We start from the raw sequence: 19,993 nt of genomic DNA on the forward strand, positions 1-19,993 counted from the left end.
CTGCAAGAATTGCCTTTTACTGACGCTGAAGAACAGACGGTTTAGCTTTTCAATATAAAGCCCAAGCAAAGAACAAAATCTGCCCCGCTCTTAATAACGTGCTGTAAGATGAAAACACTGGCTGAGGTTTTAGTGTTACATCTACTACACACGTAAGTTCCCCCTCCAGTGTGCTTCAGCAAATATAACGTGTGACTAAAGCTCTGACGCCCATCGTGAATGAAGCTGGTGGTTTCCAAACCGGGAGGTGCAGAGAGGTGTGTGACTAACCGATTTTCTCATCCTCCTGCACCATCTTCCTCTCCTCGTGGAAGGCCCTGAGCCAGCGGATCTTCTCCTCCGGCTTCTTGGCCAGGAAGATGTGGATCTCCTCGCTGTCTTTGTTGCACAATTTAAAGGCGTTCTTCACACTGACATTGAAGTCGTCGTCACGCCCGTCTGTGGCGTCCCGCACCTCGTAGCGGTCCATGTCGATGCGGCCCTTGTAGTACAGGATGTCCCGGCGTATCAGATCCTGATGAAGAGGAGGGGAAGATGCCTGTTAGTGTGTGCGTGCTGAACCTTAGAGGTGTCAACAAGCATCCTTCCCTTGGTACCCTGAGAGTCTGTCTTATGCAACCCTTCCCATCTGCTGCCCAAATATACAAACAAACACCTTTCACACACGTTGCAGGATGCCATATTTCTCAGGAAATCTGCTCGTCGCTTCATATCACAATAAAGGTAGAAAGTCATATTTCAAAGAACGGCATGTATACTAGTTTATCAGGGACACCAGTACAATTTAATGCACAGCCACACAACACTGTGATAAATCCAATCTTTGCAAAGCTTAAAATGATCAGCTTTTTACCACAGATTGCGTCAGATAGGTGTTTATTCAACTCAAGTCATTTTCTTTCTTTAACAAAACAGCTGGAACGAGTGCACACTGTTTTTGTAGGTCATCAATGACTTGGTCTATTAAAAAAAAAAAAAAAAAAAAAGAGTAAAAAATGTCACTCCCACTTAATAACTTTTTATAACTAATAATGTGGTTGTTTTTTTTTTTTCAATCAAAAGCCCAAAACCTAAAGATATCTCATCTACTACAATCATAGAAAACCAAGAAAACAAACAATTATTCACATTTGAGAATCTATGTTTCTGAGAAAATGATCAATCAGTGATCAGTATTCAACACAATCGCTGCTTAACTGAAGAACTGCTAAAGTGGCTAACTGTTGCAGCTGTATTGGACATCATTGTATTATTAACCTGGTATTACCAGATTCAAATTCACTGCGTGAGCAGATGGGTGTGGCCACGCTTCACTGAGGATTGTTTCCAGTCGTTGCATCCTACTGGCTGTAGACCTCGGGTTCATTTAGAAACTATTGGAGCAACCTCTAACTAATTGGCATTGACCACCATATGACATATGTTGTGCGCCGAAATTCACCAAGCTGTAAACAACAGAGATCCTCCCCCAGTGTGAGGATTGTGCAACGTCATGTTGGTAAATGACCACTGCAGACTTTTTCTTTTTTCAATTTGAGGCATCGTTCGCGTTCCGGCTTTAATTCCTCGATATTTGCCACAGCTGTTCGGATTGCTTCATTTAGCTCTACCACCATCGGAGCTACGTTCCCCCGCTGTTTGCTGATTGGTTCGCTCTTCAGAGTACTGAGCGAACATACATGCGAATAAGGTTTCCAGACTACGATGACAGCAAAGACCGAAGCTGTGAGCAACAAGTGGGCGGAGTCAGGCTGTCGTAGCATGGGGTGTTTCTCATATTCTCTCCACTTAAACGAGTCCACCGCCACGAGCAGCTATAACACACGGTGTGTAGGATAAACTAGAGGGACATAAAGATCACTGACTAACAACAGTATGACAATATAAATGTGAATAAAAATAGTTGTGATCTGACATGAATAACTGATGATTTTCTCCTTCAGTTCAGAGATCGAAAAAAGTGGAACACTCTGCATGTTACTTCCACACGAGTACATCCAGCACAAACAACTTTAACTAATGCAACTTTTATAATTTGCAGGGAAAAGATGGGCACTTAAAACAATCCTCACTGCGACCCCTCCCTCAGGATGAAATGAACATCCTGTCACACTACAAGGTCAAGGAAGGTAAAAACAAAGAAAGTATCAGGAGTCTTTTAATAAGCGTGCAGAGACAGATGTGCATCTTTGTGCTGATAAGGAAGAGATGAGAGGAAGTGTGCTCTTAACACACCCCGAGGGCGGTTGGGGGCCATTACACATGTTGTACTGAGGATGTTGGATAAGCAGGAGCAAAACAAAGACTGGAATTTATAATTTAGTGTGTCTTGGAGCCGACTCTAGCCGGTGGACCAGAACAGCAAAAACACATGGTGATCTGCAAAGCAACTGGAGTTCATGTCTGGTGTTAGAGATGTTCAAATGTGATAGAGAGGGGGAAGATGAGGAAAGGGGGATGGATAGAAAAACAGAAAGACAGTATATCTGTGTCTCTGTTAGTTTTTTCTGTGTTTGTGTGTGTGGTCATGAATTTTTGTTCCTCTGCGTGCTTGTGTGTGTGATGAGGATGCAGTTATTCAGCCTCTGTGAATGTTTGTATCTAAGTGTCTGTCTGCATTTGTGTCTGTATCCCGGTGCATGTATTGAGTTTAGCCGAGCGTGCAGATTGGTCTGACAGGAGAGCACAGCCTTGGTGCATTAGAGCCCAAACTACCATCGCTCCTTTTTTTGTGAAAAGTGCCGAGGACTTGAGCGCATCTTGTGCTGGTGCGTCCCATACAGCATTACGTAATCTATTTTCAGCCTTTGTCTAGGCTTGTAAGAAGTCCCATTGTCTTCCAGCATCTCTGTTGTGATCCAACAACTTTCAAGAACACAATCTGAGGATGTATTTTACCTGATCAGCTTGTTTTTTCCACAAACAAGTCTTCAAATACAAAGAAGAAATTAAACAAAGAGAAGCGAGAGCACCTACCTTCTTACAGAGGACCAGCTGGTGATCAAAGAGGAAGAAGACTCGCTGCTGACTGCGTCCATACGGCTGATAGATCCATGACAACTCCCCAGTGTAGATGAGCTCCGAGCTCCTGTCCAAGATATCATCCCCCTGGACATAAACACCGGAAAGCAGTCAGCAAATGAAAAGTACACTCTTCGTACAGTAAAAATCGCTTTACTCATCAAACTCAGCCTGTGAAAGCAGTTACACTGAATAATGTCCTCTGTGGTTCTGAAAGATCTTTCACAAATTGGAGAAATTAAACCTGATGATGTCGCAATTATGTCAACAGGGTGTATCAGCTTGGCTATCAAGATACATATTATAAAACATGGCTGTTTATTGATCAGGAGAAGGATAACAAAAGATGCTAACAAGTTGCATTATGGGAAATGTAGAATTCAACTGGTAACTAAAAGTCATTAAGTCTGCTGGATCAATTTTGAGCATTTTTTTTAATGCAAGTCAAACTACATATCTCCCAACTTTGCAATATAAATTGCTTGATTGCTCCTTTAAAGGTGCAACATAGGATTGGTAGTTTAACACATGAATAATAATAAATTAAGAAATAAGTTATATTAAAAACTAATAACTAATAATAATAAAAACTAATATTATCCACACAATGTGGAGAAATGGCAGTCTTGACGTTCTGTCAAAGTCATTTTTGTATTGCTTTGCAGGGATATGTACTGCTCGCCCCGGCTCGTCCTGTCTCCTAATACCACCTCAATAGGCGATAGTGAGTCACTGCAGCGTCCAGCCTACCCTCAGAAGAAGTAGCACATCCTCACCTCTTGTTCTGATCAATGGAACGGAACAGCAAACAAACCTCTTGTCCAAATGTTGCTTTTCACTGCTGGAGTTGGCACTTTGCAAGAAAATTAATGAAGTTTGATTCTGAATTTGCGATGTTTGTTTTTGACTGATTTGACAGCTGTTAGGTTAGGTTAGGTTAGGTTAGGTTAGGTTAGGTTAGGTAGTTACTTTATTAATCCCCGAGAGGAAATTTTTTCGCTACAGCAGCATACAGAAGCAATAAGATAATAATAGAATAATAGAAAAGCAATAAAATAGCAGTAAAATAGCAGTAAAAAATATAAAATATAAAATGCACAGTATATATCTATATATATTATATACAAACAACCAAGAAACACAGTCAACAGTGTTATTGTTGTGTGATGGATTTTGCCAGAGGTGAGTTATTGTACAGTCTTATTGCGGTCGGCAGGAATGATCTCCTGGATCAGGAATGATCTCCTGGATCAGGAATGATCTCCTGGATCAGGAATGATCTCCTGTATCTGTCCTTGTGACTTTAATGCTAAAGTTAGCTATGTAACGATAGCTAATAAAGGTAACTAATTGTATAACGTTACTGACAATTAATATGTTAAGTTAGCTGTTTGTTGTAAATCATCTCATTGTGTATTAAACTGAGGCAATTTTATGTAGCAAACAAACCAGGCAAGTCAAGATGCCCTTTTCAGTTCGTTAAATAGACCAGCATTTAAGGGGTTAAATGAGTCATTTGGGGAATAATAAAAGTATAAATAAACGTTTTCACAAAGTCCATAAATGCACATACCTCCCAGTCCAGGACCGAGGCTTGCCACTGAGCGATCTTGTCAATGTTCTCCAGCCTCCTCTTCCTCTCGTTGATTTGCTGAGTGACGTTCCGCATTACTGCCAGGGCTGCTGCCACATATCGATAGTCACTACAGACACAGCGTACACATAATTACTCCGGGGTGTTTAAGGGTAGAGTTATAGCTCTTGGAGGTTGGCCACTCAAAGACATGTAATGTTGCAGTCGTGAATGATACAGAGTAGCCTCTTAAAGACAGGGTTATAAACTCAAGCAACAGTAGTAAGTCTGCTGGAACACGCTGCTATTTAATTCTAATCAGCCACTACCTCGGTTCACAGTTAACTGTGCCTGCGTGTGTGCTAACTGAGCTGTATTTATCCCTCTGGCTCCGATGTGCTACGGATCCAGTCGACACTTTGGAAGATAATGTGTGTGTGAGACAGTGTTGTGTGTGCTTGTGTGACAGAGACAGGCCTATATCTGGCAGATCCTCCGCTGCGCCTAACAGTCAAACACTGTGATCTGGCAGGCCTCGCTGGCAGAGCTGGCACCTGTCCCTCTCTGGCTGAGAACGCGTGGTTTGTCAATGACCTGGAGCTGGCTGAGACAAGCTGAATCACTTACACCATGTTTCTGTGGGTTTGCACGTGTGAGTTTGCACATCTGGAGGCTCACGTATGCATCTGTGCATGAGAGCTCATCTGTAAATGTTTATATTGTCTGCTGTGAATGCGGCGTGTGGAAAATGTTGATTCTTGTATGTGTGCCAGAAAAAGCCCCATTTCATATTTAATCTGTAAATCTATTTATACACACAGTTTTGGGAGATATGAAAATGATACGACTTGCTTATGAATATTAATACTGCAGCATGCAGTATATTTTCAATACAACTAATATTCCTTGATGAGATATTTCCTCCCAAAACATTGATATAAAGCTGGTAAAACAGTGAAAAACAACATTTGTTTCAGTTCTTTAAAGGATAATTACCGCTTCTGCAGAATAAACCCAACACCTGCAACAACTGCATTACAACACAATGCATCTGGATGCATCAGCAGTGGCTTCTTTTTAGAAACAGCAAGACATTCAGTAGATCGAATGTGATCTCGGCCACAGCGTACAGTACCTGTGCTCCTGTGCGGTGTATTTAAGAAGCTCAGCCAACTGGAGAGGGTATTTGCAGATTTTCTGGACAGGGGTGAGCAAGAAGCCGTCGATGGCAATGTCAATCATTTGCTGGAGGAGGCGACAGGCCTCGAAGAAGTGCTGGTACCTGCCATCCCTCATCAGTTTGCTGAGCTCCATACAGGCATCCAAGTGGTTGTTACAGTATTCTGAGTAGATCCAGAAACCATCTTGCTGTAGTGTAAAGGAGGAGAGAAGTACACGATCAGAGAGGATTACAAGTAACGTGCTTAATAAAACATGCAGGGAAGAGGACTGCCGATGTGCACAAAGAGTGGCTACAGTTTAAAAAATGTTCATCAGAGCTGTTTCCTCAAGATCATGACTTAATTAACTCCTAATATTGCGATAAACGGTTTGCTGATGACTTAATTATCCCCACAACTTAGATAACAAGATAATTAAGTTCAGATCTTGAGATAACAAGTATGAGTAATAAAAGCTGCACTTGGCTGGACACTGTGCGCAAGTCGATTTATTTTTAACCCTCACTTTTTATCAACTGTGTACACAAAGGAAAATACTCACGTGTTCTAAGAAGCATGGCCCGATTTCAGAGAGGTGCGGCTCCTCTGTGTTGTACTGTTTCTCCAAATCTCTGACGAAACCCATCTGGAAGCGGTAGATGTCCTCAATGTTCCCAAAGATGACCTTCAGCTGGTCGTCATTAAACATGTCCACACGCTTCCTGCACTGGCGCAAGTAGCCCTGCAACAACATGGTTACAACTGTGAGGCTTTGTTTTAGTTTAGATGAGATAAAAAAAAAAAAAGAAAAAAGATCCTGTATCATGACATGGCTGCTTGTAGTTAATGAAATGCCCTGAAGCTGTGGCACTTTGTGATGAACATCTGCGGAAAGTTATCCATGTTTTGTATCTTGAAGGTAAGCTCGGTCTAAATAATAATAATTCAAACAGTGAATTCACATAACTCCATCTGAGAAGTGTGACATTTATTAATACAATAATTACATAACCATTGCATTCTATCAAGAATCAGGAAATTATGAACACCTTAATGTTATTTTGACCTCAGGTGAGCAGCAGTTTTTCTTATGATTACCTTTCCCCTATGACTGTCTTGTCATATCCGTTTTCTAAACTGAGATATCCATGAACGTCACTGGACTTCTTCCCTGTGCATGTGCCTGAGCATGTTTATGTAAATGTGAATGATGCAGGACTCTCCCATGAGCAAGAAGCGTAGAGGTGGTGAGGGAGGTGAAATTTACGCTTTATTGCAACTATTTTTAAACATTACGCTTCACCTGGAATACAAACAGAGGGTACACAGAGGATTAAGGAAAGATGATTAGATAAGCAAATTTCCACTCGGATCCACCCAAAGTCAAACTGCTGCAAAGGTAGATTGTTATGTATTTTCACATGACCGCTTTGCACACATGCAACGGCGCCAGGTGACAAACAGCTTGAAGCAGCTTGAATTTTTCTGCCAGAAAAATAACTGGTAGCTATGAAATACTGTATGTAACACTAGATTGTATTCTTACAATCACTTATCTTCTATCCCCATAGTCCTTTATTTCTATTGCATGAATTATCATGCAGATTCAATTCTTTTGTCAGTACTCACGTGTAATCACTTAATTTGATTTTTAAACAGGTAAATAGGGCCAGTTATGCTTACAAAGATAAAACTGTTTACAGAGGTAATACCACTATAATGAATTTACACATCTACAAATAAATACATGAATAAGACTACACTGTGAAGGGACATCATCCCGTGTAAAACAGGCCCATACGTACATACAGAGTATTTAGCTACAGACATACACAATCTGTGAAAATCCAACATTTTAAAAGAATGGAAAATGATGTTGATTCAAAAGCAGTTGTAGGCATATTCAAATGTTGTATATTGTATATGGGATGTAGGTGTATCCAATTGATTCAAAATATTATGTTCAGATTTCCAATTTAGATTTAGCTTTGGCATTTTGTTTTGTGGCTGTATAAAAGGCTTGCGGTGCTAAAAATATAAGAAATGCCAGGGATTTTTGTTTAATTTTATTAGGTGTGAATTCTAGCTTGTCACTTCAGCATGATTCATAATATCATGACAAATTTAATCTGGACTGCCAGGACGACTGTGTACAGCTGACATATTGTGGTTTTGCATTTTACAAAAAGCACATTATTTTTGGTCTGTGTTGCAATCGAGAGAAACAATATGCCTGAAATAAAAGTGTGAATGTGGGAGTGTTACGAATTCATTCTAGATCCCCGTGTTGCATCAAAGAGGCCGCTTCTTCTTTTATAGACGTTTCCGTTAATTCAGCATTTTACCACATACTACCCGTCCTGCCCTGACTGAAGGTATTAAAGCAGAGCCTGGAACAGCAGAGTGTGTATTCATGGGTGTTAGTGGATGTGTGCACATGCTTAGTACCTCACAGATGTCCTTGAGGTGTTTGATGTAGTGTCTCTCTGTGCTCATGATCTCATTTATGACGTTGGCCCTCATCTGGTCTCGGTTTTGGAGGGGCGAGCCCAGACACAGACAGTCATTGGTTGGATCCAGGTGCCCGTTCTGCACCTCGCTGGTCCCCTCGGCTGGCTCCGCTCCCCCATCTTCCTGGTTCACCCACAGCTGAGGACAAATACATTCACACACACACCCACACACACACACAGCCACATGCACTTGAATAAGAAATGTGCACTCTTAAGTGTTAAGTGTAAAATCTGATGAAGAAAGTATTAGTAAACAAATCCATGTATGATCCTCATCATTGTTATCATTTGGTATTTATGTCAGTAAGTTTTTGCCTTAAAACTGGTAAAAGCCGGTCTTCAGTATGAGCATGAATGCACAAACCCACACACACACGACATACATGGACACACACCTCACACACACACAGAGCTTTATTTAGAGGGTCTCTAGTAGTTTGGCAAGTGAGTAAGACTCTCGGTCCAGCACGTCAGAAAGGGAAGGTACGTACTGCCAAACACTCCAGAGTATGAAAAAAAGCCTCTTTTTAAAGACTGAGGATATTCTGAGGATTTTCAGTGCCCATCTTTGGCCCTGTGTGTGATTCCAAAACAATCTTCCCCGCTGCACACACGCATGCACACCACCTCACGATTTCCTCACACGCACTCATCGACATACGCTCTCACTCGCACACAGGCCCACATACGTAGCGTATTCCACTCTCGCTCATAGAAAGGGCCAAGTGAGCGTGGTTTCAGATGCCCAGCAGCCAACACCTGATGACACACAGTTTGCCAAGAGAACATCAAAGAACCAATGGGTAGAATGCCAAACACAAGATGAGAAATGCAGCGCCACAGACAAGCAGAGTGACGGGTGGTAGAGCACTGACTGCAGACGAGAACTAGGAGCGCGGCATTAAGACTGAGAAATAGTCAGAGTCAATAGTAAATAAAGTACTGAAGTAAACGATCCACATTTGAAATAGAAACCATAAATGTTAGAAAGAATAATTATTCCAAAATCTATCTAATTCTATGTGAATGCATCTGCAGAATTTTAGTAAGAAGACATTTCACATTAGTTTTACTTTTGACTCATCAGTTCTGCCTCTCTATCGACCCCGCTGAAGAATGATGTGAACGTCATGGGTACGTTAATGTTTGGTAATGTCGAGGGCACGTTGCGTGGACAGACTGGAGCGGGCGGGTGGGCGGGCAGGCTGGATGGGTAGATGAAGCTGGGAAAAAAAAACGCACCTTTGACGTGGTGTTTTGGAACCGTGGAGTTGCTATGGGGTTGATATAGAAAACCTGTTTTGTTTGGGGCTGAGGAGGGTGGGGTTCCACCTTGGAGAGAGAGAATGACAGAACAGAAAGATACTTTTTGGTTGACAGTCAGTCAGCCTGTCTGCCCTGCCCTCTCAGGAGTGAACATGGAAGGGTGGACGGGTGGGAATGGCCATGAGGAGTGTCTGTGGGGGGGAAGGGTGAGGGGTGCTCTGCTGTTGGAAGCCTCCACCTACTTCAACGATGCTAATTCTTCTTTAATGAAGATACAAATCCATTCAAAGCATTTTTAAAGATAAATAAAAAAATAAAAACTTAAAAAAAAAATGTATGTAAATTAAAATGTATTAATTTATGTCTGATATCATAGTTACATAAAAAAACGACATCTACACCTCCCCCCTCACTAAATAATTCACAACCCATAAATATGCAAATATTGTTCAATTCAAAAGACTATTTACTGGATACAAGATGATTCAGATTTAAAGTTGCCACATCACACTTTTCTGAGCTTCCAACTGGACCAGGACGGCCTTCAAAACAAGCTGAGATGTAAGAAATCACTCTCGTAAATACACTGTATACCTGAGATTTCAGGTGATCTCTGAGAAACTTTCATTTCCTCTGAGAAACTTTCAATATGTCTCCATCCAAGAGGAGTGCGATTAGAGGATATTAAAATTTGAAGAAGTGTGGGACAGCATGTCGTAGCTGCATCAAACCTGTGTGATGATTTAGATGAACTGAGATTCGGGTCATGTTACCACGTAACGTGAGGATGTTGTAAACTCGTTTGGATTTCAAGGGTAGGAGTTGAAGGTGATGCCGAACTACAAAGGGGGGGCTCATCAGCATCTTTGTCTCGTTGTCCCTGAACACCCGATAAAGGCACTTAGCTAGCTGTTCTCTGATCTCCTCAGTGTTATGGATTATTAAAATAAAGCATTTTCTAACTGTGTATCTGCGGAGCAAGCTAATCATTGTGTGTGTTTTGCGAATTTGTGTTTGTGTGCATGACAGAATGATTGTGCGAGACTACCTTCCAGAATGTGTGTTTATTATCTTGTGTGCATATGTCCATGTGCCTCCATTTCTGTGTGTGTGTGGGTGTCTGTTGTGTCTGTGGTCGCTGGCCAGCCATGGCTGCAGCTAACTCACCCGTACAAAGCTGGCAGGGAACCATCCTTCCTCCTCATCAATCTGGCCCCACCACCAGTCTTTGTTGGAGGCGTCCAGCACCTTGATGACGTCACCGGCCTTAAACGCCAACTCCCGGTCCGCCATGGTCACATGGTCCCATACCGCCTCAGCGTTGACGATTGAACCTCCACTTATCAACTGAGGAAAATGGATGGAGAGACAGGGTATAGCTTATGCTTTATTCTCTTTACACGAAGACACAGCTGTGGGACACACCACGACACAGGAAGGAACAGATCAATACGATACAGACCCACGTGATCTAAAACAGCACATAAACCAAAAAGGACACTGATTGTAATACAGTTACAGCTCTCATTTTGGCCGTAATTTGTGCGAATCCTTGTTGTTAAACCCACTCAGATTACTAATGGATGCAAATGCACACCCTCAAAGCCAGGGCCCACTGGCAGCTTAGGGATTGCATTGCAAATAGAACAGCACAATAGCTAACACAGACCACAGTGCAACACAACAAAATACAACAACACAAAAAAGGCAGAGCCATTAGTGGAGAAACAACACAGTGTTCAGAAGCACAGCACCAGTCTCCACACAGGGACAGTAATTGGCCCATTATGACATTAGAATAATTACATGTGTTAATGTAATATAAATGCTGAGGAGCAAACAAATGTGAAGGGATAATCTCCTTTCCTTCACACTGTCACTGGGGTTTGTTATTTTATCTGCAGCACAGTCTTCCACAAAACGTGGAAGGATGACTCATCAAATCTTTTCTATTGATTTCAACATCATGAATAAATAATGTGGACATTATGCGACACTGAAAGCAAACGTTTAAATTGTACAACTGTGTGAATGTACATGAGCAGAGTATTATAGGGTGTGCATCAACTGGGTATGGTAAAGGCATGGAAGCAAGTCAGGTGATTCTTTAGTATTCTTTAGGCGGTTTGGAGAGGCTAAAGGTTGTTCTCATTAAAGGACAAGAGACAGGAGACAATGTTCTCGCGACAGACCCGAGCCTGACATCATCAATCTACAGCCTCGCCATCTGTCACCCCGACGACTTTGTTTTGTTGCCTTGAGAAATGCACACCCATGCACACGTGCAGCCACGCCTTTCACGTTGTATGCGTTCAAACTGTGTATGCATCAGTGGCACGGTTCCAACTGTTTGTTCCAATTGTTCTCTCCACAGTAGTGTTCATCAGAACTCTCCAGTCCAGAGCTAACCATGCATCCCGTCCCTGGGGCTGTGGGCAGAGCAGCCAGCGCTAACCAAGCCTGACAGGAAATGCTCCGGCTCTAGGTAAGGAGTTATCAAAGGCCTGGAGACAGGGGTGTCACATGGATGGATACAAAATGAGTTATTTGCGTGTAAGACCTTTGCATAATCAACATCAAGCTACTGTTATTTTTTTTTTTTTAATAATTTAGCTAATTGTGCTTTTTTTCTTTGATAATTAAAGATTATTTTGCCTCCTAAAAGATAATAAAACCTTTTAAAACCTAGCTCATCATTCTGGCACAAAAATGCTATTCTACCTTCCTGCTGGTGCAGTGTGTCCACGAGGAAATGCAGATTGTGTGCGTGTGTTTGTTTGTATTCATCCAAACCCCCCCATGAGGATCTAAACTCTCAGACTCAGCAGCTATGTTGGCCCTTCAACCTGTAGACAAGCCCACTTCCCTGAGACAGCTACGGGGGCTATAAGACAATCAGTGCAGAGGAGTGAACACAGGGAGGGACGTCCATGCCTGGAAGGGAAAGAACAGCCGTCGTCATGGTGACAGATGAGGATGCTTCACTAGTATTGACAAGATGATGGGATGAAGCAAGGACACTTCAGGATGCTCCAGAATATTTCTGTGAGTAGTCACACACACAAAAAGTGACCACTGCGATATCTCTCTGTTACGAAACATTAAAATGACACACAATGTTTGTCTGTGCACAAATGCCTCTGCGTGCAGGTTTTAGATCAAAGATGTCATTGAGCAGCTTTATTCAGTCAGGCATCACTTTGGACGGGGAGCTGGGGTAGCAAAATAGCTGGAGCCTAGATCTCAAAGCTCTCCACTACAGGAAGAGAGGAGGATTACCGCAAAAACATGTGTCACGCTGTCATGGAAACAGGGCCAATGGATATAACTCAAAAACGTAAAAAAAAACAAAAAAACATTTTTGTTTCAGGAAAAGTACTTCAATTTAAATCTAATGTATCGTTTAATAAAAAAAAAAGCATGCAGGAGTAACGAGTGGAAGGTGAATCCTCTTGATCATCATCATCTGCTACCAGAACCTATGACTGAAAGAGCACCATAGAAGAGCCCATAGCGGAGATGAGCCTTGACACTGAGGTCAGCCATGCTTCTTGCCCTCTCACCCCCCCCCATCCTCCCTCCAGCACCACTTCATTTTCAGCCTCATTCACTACGAGCACAATCTCTCTAGTCCCCATCAATCTGCTGTAATACAGGCAACAGACAGAAAGAGCGAGGGAGAGACAGATAGAGATCCATTCACAGCCAATGTTCCTCCCTTCTCAACTCTCTCCTTCCCCTCATCCCTCCATCCTCCTAATGAGATCAGTACTGCCCTCTCCAATATATTGCATCCTTTTTCCCTCAACATGTCTGAATAAATTAAAAGCATTACATAATCAATCTTTCCCGTTCCTGCCTTCGCACAGCCCCATACCTAGTTTGATCAAATGGCATACAGTAAACACACAGACAGACACAAACACTGAGAGGTCCTGCTCGTCACACTCATCATTACCTGTGTGTCTACCAGCTGTAATGACCTATGTCATCATTACGGTTACACTGCAGTTACAACATCAAAGATCAGAGGGCTGAGCAGCCGTCTTTAAACCGCAAAACCTGTATTTGGGTCAATGCAAATGAATGCAGAGGAATCAGGAATCTTTCCCAGTGCATATAGATTTATGACAATGCTTTCTGTTTCATGTTCCATCACAGACATGGAGCCTGACGGGGAAAGATGTAAGAAAAGAAAGCCGATTCACTTGCTTATATCGCCTTTGCAGCACAACACATCAGCATTCACTGCACTGGCAGATCCACTGCATTCCAACATCCTCATCTGTCTCTAGCCATAGCAGAGCTGCACCACAGCACCTATAGCATCCCTGAGCACACACGAACACGCACACACACACACACGCACACACACACACACACACACACACACACACACACACACACACACACACACACACACACACACACACACACACACACACACACACACACACATACGCCTTTAGCCAGCCTTACCATGTTTGTGACATGTAACTGTTCAGAGAGTGTATGCATGGAGAAGTCCGGTTCATACAATCATGATAATTGAATCCCTTTCCGAAGCAGTCGAGTGATGGTCCTCCGCAAGAGCTGAGTCTGAGATGTCAAGTAACAAGGTGCTGTATTCCAGAAAGAGGCTTCTCTTTCCGACGCACCGAGTGAGTCTCGCGGTCCGTCCTCCCTGTGTCTGCCAACCCGGTTATGTAATACACTTATACCCCGAGTCTGGGAGCCAATCAAAGATGCTCTGCCTAAAACCGGTGAGAAATATACACACATCGTCACACACTGTTGTCTCGCTCGCGCACACCATCTGCACATTGACACTTCTGACTGCACAGCATTTAACAGAACTCTATTAGAAGGCACCTGCCCTGGAGGAATCACAAATGTGTGAACACTTGGGACGTGTGCAGGACTCAGATTCAAAGAGGAACAACAGATAACACCCACTCAGGATCTCTCACACACTACTTGCCACGCTCACACGTGAACACACACCTGTGTTATCACTGCTTGCCGTGCAAGCCGTGACCACTGCAGTGCACATTATGATCTTGTGACATTATATGCATGTTTACAGTCCTGTGGGGTCTCTGCAAAGGAGGATGTTTATGCGTTGTAACACAGTGATGAAAACACCAGCCCACATGCGGTGGCATGTGATGGAGATATCTGTGTTCGTAATGCATGGCTGACAAACATTTCTCCCTAGACCTACACCTACATCTACCACTTAACTACACACACACACACACACACACACACACACACACACACACACACACACACACACACACACACACACACACACACACACACACAGAAAACACACAGCACTTAGCTTTGAGTGCGAGAGAGGACGTACAGTATCTTCAAAAAACCTGGCCAGTCTACCATCCCTATTAATAGGACTGTCATGGACAGCTCTGGAGAAGGCTTTTCGCATATCTATTTCTGACATTCATTCAACATTCATGACACCTGCCTCCAATCCTTTATTCCACCATGGCACTGCATTTGGAAGAAAAGGAAAAAAGGTGTTTTTTTTTATGTGTCATCTGCACCTGACAAACCTTTTCACTCTTTGGACATTTCATGTGAAAGAAATATATCGATAAAATTATAAATTTTTTATTAAGCACTATTTAGAGAGTATGTGTAATAATGTGTGGGCTTCAGAAACAGGTTCCATACTGAAATGGTGCAAATGGGAGAAATAAGAATAATGGGGGTTATGAAATGGGAGCTGAGTTTAGCTGAATCTAAAATGGGGGAAACCTGGAGTGACGGAGGCCCTCCTTTATTAGGCCTAGCCCTAACTGCTGTTGGCTACAGCTCAGTTGAGATTAACAATGATCCTCCAGAGTCTGTGATCAGCAGCAAAAACCTCACTGGCACCGCTATTTGCTAGAAATATCACATTTACTTCTGTGGAGAGATCACTGCACAGCTATTAGCTGCCATATTGTGGATGTGGCTACAGTGTATCACAATAGAAAAAAAAAAAACAAGTCCTGACGCAGCAGTAGGCTGTGGTTTAAAAAATACGCCATCAGATTCATTTTTCATCTAAAAATCAAATTATCATTCAATAAAATTCATCAATGCGCATAATCCACAAAATCCAACATGGAGGAGAGGGGAAGATCGACGTGGGGGGGAGGTGGGGGACATGTTTAGCCTATATGCGGGGAATATGAATTTCCAGTCACCACAGCAAAGGTATAGAGCATCACAGATCTGTATCCGCACAACTACGACCACCACCAGACAACACTATCTTTTACAAACGGTGAGAGGACACAAGACATAACGAAGGATTGGGGAGTGGGGGGGGAAACAGAAATACATTATGTTGTACCAACGTCATTCATTTCAACGCGTAGCCGTGATGGAGCGCCGGGTGTCCCCGCTCTCGACCAACGCGCACTGCCTTTCTCTCCTCTCCTGTTTGAAAGAGTGGTGCGCTGCGAACCGGGCCCCAAGCGCAGATCCATTAACGAGTACCGAGGAAGAACATCAACAGCACATTCACAAGCACCAGAACCGCGATCACCGTAAACACCGCGCAAGTCTGGACGTCCAAGGCCATGGCGCAGCGCTGCGGGCCGATGATGAGATGTGGTCTCAGTTACGGGAGGTATTCAGCTCCCCCGTCTAGACACGTAGCCTCAAAGCGACCAAGAAATCCACCATTACAGTTAGGGAAGAAATGAAAAAAAAAAAAGATGCCCCTAAGTCTCTTCACACTACGCGATGGAATTCATAAAGGCACGGGAAGAGATGCATCATCCTCACCATCATCATCGTCATCAGTCTGCACCGCGATTTCTCCCCGCTAGTCAACACCTGCCGGTGTTTCGCCTCTTCCCTTAAGCCGAGCGACTCTCAGGCCAATAGATTCTCAACGCAAACAAGAGAGAGGCTGTGCGCAGGCTGTTCGCAGCTGCCGAGCTGCCTTCCGGTGAGCGGGGACCAGGAAGATCGGCTGTGAGCCTGAGAGGCGGTCCTGTGTTAATAGTGATCAGCGTTCTGCTGCTCGACTACCGGCATCAGCCATCACCTAGAGTCGGGGGAGGGGCACAGCCAGCCCATCGCTGACTACATCGACCACTGAGACCAGAATCATAACCTCATTCATCTCCCACCCCATCAAAAAATATCGTGGTGGTGATTTATCATTTATCATTAACAGCCAGCGATGAAGGAGAATAAATGTCAAAATAATGGATGCATGTTCCTCACAGTGATCACCATCGTATCATTTTATTGGCATAATGTTCGCCTTTTCTGCCAATTTATCTGTGGCAACCCATTAATCAGATACACTATGCCCAGCTGATATGATATTCAACCAAAGGTACACTCTGTATTGCCACCGGTGCACCACAGAAACATCACTGATGCAAGCAGCAATCACTTAAAGTACCATCTCTCAGGTATTCCTAGGTTTCTCTATAGGATCAAAGATGTTTGATGACCAGTCCTGTTTAAGAAGAGAAATTCTAGAATCACTAGCATCAGTATTAATCAGTAATTTTACACTAACTCAAGTTATCACATTAACAGTGCTGTCACTATATTGGTCCAATGTGCAACTACACTGTACAGGGACTCAAGGTACAGTATCATAAACTATCTTGCTGTAAACATTTTATTGCCAAATTTGTCTTTTTTCACAGACGAGCAGTCTTTTTACTTTTTTAAATTTTTTAAATGTATTTTTCTTTTCTTTTAGAACTTTAACAAAACACAAAACCTCAGAGATTCAATCTTGATCCTTTTTAAGGTAAACCGAGTGTGATGCAGCTGACTGTCCTACCTCACAGGTCTACCTTACATTTCTGTTGTCTGATGCAGGTTTCAGTTTTCTTTACTATTCATTAATGTGGTTCAAAGATAAAAGGAAGCTAATACAAAGAAAGACAGGAGGTTCATTACACAACAAGCCAATGCTCTTACTCCAACTATTTATATGAAGACATTGATGCTAAAAAAACAAAACTGGTGATATAAAGAGGACATGATAGCGACATCACTTTTGTGGTTGCCATTATGGCATTTCATTCTAGTATATACAGTTAATTAAAAAAGTAGCAGTTGCAATAGATTTTTAGAATTGAGGATACCCCTAGACTTAGAGTTTACATATTACACATTAAGTTTTGGGACAAACTAAAAACTGAGGAAAATGTTCAGAGACTGCTCCTACTGTCTCTCAGCACTGTGACGTGAACGGAGCAGGAGGAAGCTGTGACCTTCTTGTGTAAGTATTCCAAGTATCATCACTTGATCAACATCAGCCCCTGATTTACACATGTTTTGTTTGGGAAATTGGCAACAAAGACCCTTGATTTCCCTCCTGGAAATAATATTATATTATCTTAAAACGTTGAATTTGGGTTTGGCAATAATCAACAGAAACAAATGGATTTATTAGTAAAAAGACAGGCACGCGTCCTAATTGACAATGTTGCTAATGAAGGATCTTTTCTTGTTTTTTACACAAGTGATTCTAACTTGTTAGAAAGGTCCACTTTCATACTGCTGTTGAGATGCTCTTAAGCCACCTGATAAACTTCACAATGCACTAGTGGAGCTGTTCAGCGGCCAAAAGATCCAACTGTAACTATAGTAGCAAACTGTGAGCGTAAAGCTGTGTAACAGTGTGAGTGTGCAGCAGGACACTGAAATAGGGCGCAGAGCTCAGCATACTCTAAAATAAATAAGGTACAGAAAGGCTGGTGGAAAGGTGAAACATGCACAGCTCCAAACTTCTGTCATCTAAACTTAACTAAAAGAAAACTACACTCAGTGTCTGAACTCTAATTTATGAAATGGAAAATATATTCACAAGCACTGAGGATTTGCTCAATAATTATTGTGCACTGCATTTCCAAGACCCTAACAAAAGTGAGCTCTACTATAATGCAGTAATCATGTGATGCCTTCGACCTAGAAAGATACGATGACACATACTTTACAAAAGAAACAGAAATAAAACATGGCAACTATTTCCTGAGAGTCACACACATTCAGAAACCAATATAATGATATAATATTGGCCCAGTGTAATTTAAAGGAAACAAATGAGCTGTGTGACGTTGGTATTCCTTCAAACTAATGTTTTATGGTGGTGGGTACTAAAGTTGCAGATTGTTGTGAATAGTCTGATCAGTTATAGAGAGAACATATGTAGTCTAGTCAGCTTGAAATCATGCTGATTACAACAGCAGGCAAACACAGCCTAATGGCAGAAATGAAGTATCAATATATCAGATGAAACTACTCGTGCAGCTGTTCATTCATCCTCAATATGTTCACAACTGTCATATTTGAACCAAAACATTGCGCTAAACAGGTTGTAGTTAGCACTAGTTTAGTCAGGTTTTTACACTAAGAGGAAATCGGTAGGTGGGGTGTAACTAGCAAGATGGTGCCGGCCAATATCCGAACTCGAGGCTTCATAACGGCTGTTCAAAAAACAATGGGCAATTGACTGTTGGTTGCCACTTTGTGGCAATCCACCGTGACATCACTCATTGGTTTGTGAACTGCCGTTTTGAAGCTTTGACTCAGGCATTTTGGCCGTGGCCATCCTGGCTGTTTGGAACCAGAAGTGACCATATTTGGACGAGAAGGTGGAGCTGGGGATGAGTGAGGGGTGGATCAGATTGAAACCGAGGTCACTATGCCCGCCCACCTTTCCCAGAAACCTGACTGCATCACAGGCATGTCAATCAAACCAGACACACCCCTGAACATACTTCTCTTTATGACCTAATATCTAATAAATGATTGAATTATTTTCAGAAGGACCACCAGAACACTGATCAGAAGGAGTGAATTTAAGTTACGACGGCATAATGACGTGTGGAAAACATTTACTGACTTAGTATTTCATTAGAGAAACTAAAGCTGTTTGAATGGGAAGCTATTGGAGACTGAGGTTTTTTGGAGCCAGCCCCAAGAGCCCCTCAGTGGTATTGCACCTCAAGGCATTCTGCTTTGGGATGTCCATAGGGCCAACATAGACAAGTGTAGTTGTGGGTTAATATATTTTCGCTAAACTATACCTGTTTGGAACATATCGAGCATATTGATGAATGGTAGCAGAGGGGATCATGTCTTCTGGGTCTTTCTATGAATGTTTAGACATTTTCTGCCCACAAAGAAACTGACACTGGAATTAACTGGAACTGTTGTGAATCCAAGACCACACCTGATGTCCTCTCCAAAGGAGCATGGAAAGAACATGTTAGAGTCACTATACAAACCTACAGGAGGAGAGTGTTTGATATTCATATCATCGTTTTTCAGTGTCGTGTTCCTTTAATGCTCAGTGTTGTGAGTGAGTGGACAAAATGGCCTTAGTTCCCATCTGATGCACGTGTTTTCCATTGGCATGCACATCATTATTTTGGCTGCTATAATCTCAGTGATACTCAAGGTGA

At 42.5% G+C, this 19,993-nt stretch overlaps 1 protein-coding gene across 8 annotated transcripts in view; it reads right to left on the minus strand.

Annotated features, from left to right (window-relative positions):
- The window catches only part of LOC138210984 (rho guanine nucleotide exchange factor 9), a 46,632-nt gene that overhangs the window by 7,204 nt on the left and 19,435 nt on the right, over positions 1-19,993 (minus strand). For 2 of the 8 annotated variants that reach the window (XM_069170461.1, XM_069170459.1), the window contains 8 exons: positions 10,701-10,880; positions 9,510-9,599; positions 8,203-8,403; positions 6,317-6,496; positions 5,730-5,962; positions 4,595-4,724; positions 2,977-3,108; positions 271-514 (listed from right to left, as the gene is read on the minus strand). In XM_069170461.1, the coding sequence (XP_069026562.1) occupies positions 271-514; positions 2,977-3,108; positions 4,595-4,724; positions 5,730-5,962; positions 6,317-6,496; positions 8,203-8,403; positions 9,510-9,599; positions 10,701-10,880 (1,390 nt within the window). The other 6 variants (XM_069170464.1, XM_069170462.1, XM_069170465.1 and 3 more) reach the window with 6 other exon arrangements.

This window comes from Embiotoca jacksoni, unplaced genomic scaffold (genome assembly GCF_022577435.1).
Source record: "Embiotoca jacksoni isolate LCO1_2020_lvr unplaced genomic scaffold, fEmbJac1.0.p SCAF_5, whole genome shotgun sequence".
Classification (NCBI taxonomy): domain Eukaryota; kingdom Metazoa; phylum Chordata; class Actinopteri; family Embiotocidae; genus Embiotoca; species Embiotoca jacksoni.